The sequence below is a fragment of the Callorhinus ursinus genome, unplaced genomic scaffold, assembly GCF_003265705.2.
Source record: "Callorhinus ursinus isolate GAN/ISIS: 27379988/994484 unplaced genomic scaffold, GSC_fseal_2.0 scaffold122, whole genome shotgun sequence".
NCBI classification, from domain to species: domain Eukaryota; kingdom Metazoa; phylum Chordata; class Mammalia; order Carnivora; family Otariidae; genus Callorhinus; species Callorhinus ursinus.
This window is the reverse complement of record NW_027397184.1, coordinates 156,416-163,121: the sequence shown is the minus strand read 5'-3', so window position 1 is coordinate 163,121 and position 6,706 is coordinate 156,416. Positions and strand designations below refer to the sequence as shown.

The 6,706-nt window shown below is 61.2% G+C and overlaps 1 protein-coding gene across 4 annotated transcripts in view; it reads left to right on the top strand.

Annotated features, from left to right (window-relative positions):
* Nucleotides 1–5,565: 5,565 nt before the first annotated feature.
* Nucleotides 5,566–6,706, top strand: part of COL5A1 (collagen type V alpha 1 chain) — a 156,486-nt gene continuing 155,345 nt past the window's right edge. For all 4 annotated transcript variants that reach the window (XM_073889902.1, XM_073889901.1, XM_073889900.1 and 1 more), the window contains exon 1: nucleotides 5,566–6,075. In XM_073889902.1, coding sequence (XP_073746003.1) covers nucleotides 5,955–6,075 — 121 coding nt within the window. In that variant the 5' untranslated portion in view covers nucleotides 5,566–5,954. The remainder of the gene's footprint in view (nucleotides 6,076–6,706) is intronic.

Sequence of the window (6,706 nt, the reverse complement as noted above, 5' to 3'; positions counted from 1 at the left end):
GGCTGCACAGCAGGTGCCACTGACCCCTTGTCCCACACCATGGCTGGCTCCCGTGTCCTCTTGGCTTCACCAGTGGGGATGATGGGACAGCTGCAGGGCTGTGGGGGGTTCACGGTGGCCCCTGGATATGGGAGCTTGTTTAAAAAGACGAGGCGCCGAGGTCCAAGTCAGCCCCGCACACCCAGAAGGCCCTCTGCTCCGGGCTTCACGGACACCTCCGCCTCCCAAAGTGGGGGTCGTGTGCTGGGGAAGATGCCGCGTGGGGTGCCACCACGGGCACCCTAGAAATGCTATTTCAATCTGGGGAACAGCCCGCTGACCACCGGGCGGTTCTCTCCACCTGCACAGATGCTTCTTTACAAGAGTTAACTAAAGAGATGCTTCCAACGGACATTTTTCCTGGGCCACAAACCCAACTTTTATCTATAAAACATTCTCCAGGAGGGTAAGAAGTCCAGCTAGTCACAGTCTGGAAGATGCGTATCTGCATCCCACTGTCTGGATACTTTCAAATTCACCCTCTGTATTTAGAGTCTTATTGGTTGTCCATCATGGACTGTTTCGCCTGGAATTTCTATGATGTTGCAAAGTTTACTTGGCCCCTGATAGGAACTTCGAGGTTCGGTAAAACCAGGCCTTTGTGAGCATGACATGGAAGCAAAGCCCAGCGAGAGACTGGCCCCAGCGGACTCACCCACTGTGGCGTGGCTGGCCGGGGATGGGCACACTCCACTGCGTGTTCTGCCAGTTACACTGCCCTGTTCCAGTGCTCCATGGGGATGGGGCAGCCCGCTGGCTGCAGAGAACCTGCATCCTGGCCTCCGGCTGGTGCTCGGACTCTCCGATGAAAGAGCTCTAGCCTCCAGCAGGCTTGCGTGTTTGGTCTGAATGATGGCGGCCTGTGACCCTGACTGGTTTGCTCTTTGTAGGGTGGCAGTCCTGGCACCCTTGGGTCTTGGGCGTGAGCTCTGGGAGCAAATGGCTCCCAGAAATAGCAGGGCTCTGGGTTGGCTGGGGGTGGTGCGTGTGGGAAGAGGCCTTCCCTTCTTAGAGCTGTGGAAGTTTCGACGTGCGTGGAGGAGAGCCTCGTGGGGAAGCCATTTGAGTAAACCCATGGAATTTGAGGCGGCGCCGGGGGGCCCTGGAGCTCTGAGTGAGAACTAGGACCTGAGCACAAGATCCTGATTCCCTGAGCCGGCTCTTTCCGGCACAGCCCCACATGCTGTCTGGTTCACTCGGCAGATCCGACGGTGGGCCGGCCTGGGATGCCAACGTCAGGCCCCGCCGCTGCCCTGCTGGAGCTGGAGGGAGATGTGTGTGTAGCCACGCGGCTTTCCGGGGCCCGGCTCCCACCCACGATGTTCGGGTGCACCTGTTTGCCCGCAGACGGTCACGAAGATGGCGACGTGTTCCTCTGGGGTTCTTGAAGCAGGCCAGGGGCACTGGCTCTCAGAAAGGGTAGCGGGGGAGAACGGAGGTTCTGCGAAGGACTCAGGAGCCTTCACAGGATGCGGCTGTGTCTCAGCCTGTGTGCTGTCCCCCGCTTCCTACCCAGTGTGGACAGCGTCACTAGACGCTCAACTCCGTGCGCCAAACGAGCGAGATTGTTGGCAGGGCCGGACCAGCAGCCAGGGTGAGATGCCATCAAAGGTCCCTCCTGCTGGACATGGTCCCACCTCCACCCTCATGGGCGTCAGAATGCCCATATTGTTCTGGGAAACACAGTGCCCTGGATTTCTCCAGAAGGCCACCGGACTGGGATTGCCAAGGTACTGTGCTGAATTGTGCTCCCTTCATTCCTGTGTTGAAGCTCTAACCCCCAGCACCTCCAAAAGTGACTGACTGTGGGGACGGGTCCTTTAAAGAAGTGAGTAAGATAAAAAAAAAAAAAAAAAAAGTCCTCTTCATTTTAGGTTGAACTCATCCAATGTGAATGGTCGTCCTTATGGGAAGAGTTCGGGACACAGACAGGCAAGGAGGAAGGACAGGGACGGAGGAGCAGGAGGCCATCTACACGGCCAGAGAGGCCTCCGAAGAACCAGCGGCACCTTCATCTGGGACTTCTGGCCCCAGGACCATCAGAGACTAGCTTCCCTGTTTACACCCCAGCCCCTGGTGCTTTGTGCTGGCTGTCCGAGCAGACGGCTGTCTGGGGCAGTCTGGCCCGGGGCCTGTTGTTGGGCCCACCCAGGCCTCCCCCTGCCCTCTTCTGCTGAATCCACGTTGAATGAGGAACGTGTTGAAAATGGGGTGACAGAGGACATGCTGTGTCCTTGGCCTTTAAGATGGTGATTTTGGCTAGTAATTGTTCAGAGGTTACCCTGGGATTAATAGCACCAGCCCCCCGGGGTGGAGGGAGAGCCCTGCGGTGGGCAGAGCGTGGCCCAGCGTGCTGAGAGCCGCAGCTGCACAATTCGGGGGAGAACTCACTTGTGGCTGCCACTGGGGTCCTAGCCCAGTCTGTGGCTCCATCCCGAGACACCACCTGTAGGTGTGGGATGCAGGTTTCGAGCGTCCTCCTTGGGCAGCCAAAGGGGACTCAGCCCAAGGCTACCCCTCACTGTGGGCGGGTGTGGGGGCAGCCCAGCCACTCGCTCTGCTGGGCAGCAGCCCCCCCCAGACGCCCTGGGCCCACCTCGGTGCCCCAGCAGACCCTGAACTCTTGGAGGGCAAGCAGACACCTGGGTTCCTCCCCCTTATCCGAGGGGCCTGAAGCTCCCTCCTATAGAGGGGGAAGGAGAGAAGGAACCCAGCTGCCTTGGAGGGCTTCCCCTGGGAACGGGCCCGCCATTTCCCAGCCAGGCAATGACTCTGGGAGGCTGAGAGGCCCCTTAAGATGGGAGGCTGGGGGATGAAACAGCCCGGGGCGAGGGGCAACAGCTGGTGCTCGCACGGATGCTCCAACGAGAATCACAACTCTGCTGCTTACACAGTATGTGAGACGAGCTCACAGAAACGAGAGGGCAGGCTGGGTGGTCAGATCCCAGGTGCAAAGCTCAGGGCACACCTGGCCTGCCCCGCTCTCTGCTGGGCACTGTGGGAAACATACGGTGAGAATGGCCGGGGTGCACGGAGCCCTGGATGGTGGCGAGTCCCTCCCATGCCTAGAAGTATAGGCGCCGGGTTGGGCGGGACCAGAAGCCGGTATTAATTCAGAAGATACGGAAGGACAAGTGCAAGCAGGGGCCACTCCCCACACAGGTGGGTGACCGAGTCTCTCTGCAGCTGCCAGGCCCATGCTGAAAGGACCCTGGTGTCTTGCTCACTGCAGACTCTCTAGAGCCAAGAGCAAAATAAACAGTTTTCACTGGCCCTCTGTTTTAATCCGTTGCGGGAGGGCTGGGGTGGGGGGTGGGGGAGATGTTGGGCTTGGGGTCAACTACCACCTATCACTGTTGTGTGAATCTGGGCAAGGTGATCAGCGTGTTTCAGATTCAGGAAATCTGGGTGTGAAATGTGGCTCCAGCACAGATGAGCTGGTACTTTGGGTAAGTCCCTGACCCTGTTGGGTCCCCTGTAGGGCGGCTGGCCTCACTGTGCCCACCGACGTTCAAATTGTGGTCCAGATGGTCAAGTTCTCCTACAGTCCTGCGCTGGTGGGTCAGGCTGCTCAGTTTGGGGCCTTTTCTCTGAATTTCCTGGTGGGATGGAAACTTGCCTCCTGACTTAGCTCTAGGCTTGGATGGAGAGGAAACCCACCTTTGTCAGCTTGGCCAAGACATCACACTCCTTGCTTTCCAGGCATAGGATAAAATACATCTGTCCTGTCTGCTCACGGCTATGAGGTGCACACCTTCTTGTCATTGCAGAGAGGAAGGCTGGGTGGGCGCCTGACGGACCATCTGAGTGTCCGAGAAGGAGTGCCCCGTGTCCTTGGGGAAAACGCTGTAACCTCCCCCAGATCTGTACTATTTCCTGGTAGCCGGGCCACTGGCCTATGTCAGCACCCCAAGTCAAGGAGGGAGGCCGGCCTTCCCACTGCTGGGGGCACTCTAGGGTCCAGACAGGGCTGGGGGCTAGGGGCTCAGGAGTGTCAGGTGGAAGGTCTCATTAAGGTGCATAAAAGTAAAGGACCAGCTCTAGCTTAACCAACACACACACACACACACACCCCTCCCTCATACATAAATGCATGCATACAACTCACACACACACACTTCCACTGATCATATGTATGATTTATACAAGTTGCAAAAAACCCCCAAAAAACCAAAAACAAAAACCCCAAAACAATAACAAAGACCTATAAAAACCAGAAAGGACATTTTGCTTTACTTAGTGTATCTCACACCTCTCCCCATCTGTCTGTGGGGCCCTCTCCATGCTCCATCGGCACGTGGGAGGGCACATGCGGCAGACAGGGAGTCAAGCCGGTAAGTTGGCAACAGCCACCTGCCACCCGCCTCAAGAAGCAGCATGTAGCCGTCCCAGCAAAGCTAACTTTCCCCCTTCCTGGAACCGTGGGGACTAAAGGCATTTGGGGAGTGTCCCTTCAGTCTGGAGATGTAACTGGAGACAGGAAGCCCGGGCCCCAGCCCCATCCCAGCACCTAGGCAGGAAAACTGTTTGCTCAAGAGGGTGGGGATGGGTGGCTCAGGGGGGCGGACAAATTCTTTGATCCACCTTCACCCCTTCTCTTCTTAAGAACCAGCTCTGCAGCTTTCCCAGAAGGGAGGCTTTCTGGGCCTGGGGGCCCTGACGGAAGGGGCAGCTCGCTGCTCCAGGGGCACCTCCCCAAGACCTAAAGATGTGAGGGCAGGCACCCAGCAGCGGTCCCCAGGGCAGCAGGTCCTGGCCCCTCACTTCTTTGCCTGCTGTCACCTCCCCAAGGGGCATCTTCTTTGGTTTCCTTTTGTGGTAGAGGGGTCACCAGGGACTAGGCGGGAGTGAGGAGGGGAGTGGGGGGTTGCTGGCCAACTTCCCCTGATTAAGATCCCAGATGTGCAACCTCCAGGCTCCTTCTGGGACCCTTGGGAAGTCAGACCCTAACTTGGGCTCCCATGCCCAATCTGCAGTGAGGGGGAAGGGGGAGGGCGGGTCCTCTGGGCGGGTGGACGAGATGGTCACAGTCTTGGGCGCCCCGATCCGGCTGGATTGGAAGTTCAGTCTCCACCCAGAAGAGGAGCTCGGAACTCCTCCACGTAAAAGAAAAAGTTGGGTTGCGCTGCAACTTTTTGTTTTTTGGTTTTTTTTTTTTTTTTTTTTTTAACCCAAAGGGATCAAACTCGGGGTCCCTCCAGTGTGGCTCCCGGGGGTGGGCCAGGCGCAGGCACCCGGGCGGGAAGAGTCGGGGGCTCCCGGGGGTGGGGTGGAGGGGGGTCCGCCGGGCGCGTCCGCGCGCACTCGCCGGGAGACGGGCGCCGCCCCCGTCCCGCGCCCGCGCCGGCCCCGGGCCAGCCCCTTCCTCGCCGCGACTCGCCCGCTGGCCCCACCCCCTCGCCCGCGGCGCCCAGTGGGAGGTGGGGGCCGGCCCGGCCGAGCGCGGCGCCGCACTCTGATTTGCTGCGGGCGCGGGGGATCGACAGCCTCGGCGGGTGCCTTCCAGGAGAGAGGGAGGGAGGAAAAGGGGGGAAAAGCGCACGGCGCCCAAGGCGAGGTCGGCACTCCCCGTCCCCGCGGCTGGCGCAGGACCTCACTCGAGCGGAGCGCCCACGGGGAGCGGGTCGCGGGGCGGCGGCGGCGAGGAGGCGGCGAGAAGGAGTCGGTGGAGGCGAGGAGGCGAGGGCTGCGAGCCGAGTGGGGTCCCGGCCGCCCCGCGGGCCAAGGTCGACCCCCCGCCCGTGGGCGAGCGCGCCAGCCGGCCCCCTGCCCGAGAGCCACCGCCACAAAGAGAACGCCGGCGCCAGCTCCCCATGACTTCCTAAAGCGCGCGGTCCCCGCCGAGTCCGCTCCCTCCCGGGCCGTGGCCCGCGCCCCCGTGCGTCCCCGCGCGCCCCGACCCGCGCCCCGCCGGCATGGACGTCCACACCCGCTGGAAAGCGCGCAGCCCGCCGCGCCCGGGCGCCCCGCTGCTGTCCCCGCCGCTGCTGCTGCTGCTGCTGCTGCTGCTGTGGGCGCCGCCTCTGAGCCGCGCAGGTAAGGCGCTCGGGCGCGGGGGCGGCTGTCATCCCCGGCCTCCGCCGGCCTCCCTGCCGCGGCCCCCCCCGGGCTCGGGGACCGCGCGGGCTGCCTCTCCGACTGCCAGCCTTGGGCGCCGGGGAGGGAGACGCGCCAGCACGGTGCCCCGCGCGCCGAAGGGCCGGCCGGGTGGGGCTGTCGCGCGCGCCAAGGAAGGACCTCGCGTTGGAACAGCCAGAGGGGCTGTCCACGAGGCCGGCAAACTTTGTCCCGAAACTTAGCTTCTCCCACATCACTCGCGCCCGGCCGCAGAACTTCCTCTCCTGAAAACTGGGAAGGGTCGCCCCCTAGAGTCACAGCCCGTCAATTCCGGGCGGGCTCCTGGGGTGAGAGGACACTGGCCACCGGTGGGGGGGGGGAATCCCAGAAGCTTGAGCCCACAAGCCCTGCACTCCCCCCGCCCCCCAGGCCCACTCCAGGCTGGGTCTCTGCTTTCCTAGGAGTCCTGCAATCCTGGCCACTAAGTGCTCCCTGATCCTGGGGAGCCCGGGAGGCTGGTAGACCAGCCCTGCTCCTAATCCCACCCCCAAACCTCCTGACCCCCTGGGAAGCAGTTTTTTTTTTTTTTTTTTTTTTTTTTTTTTTTTTT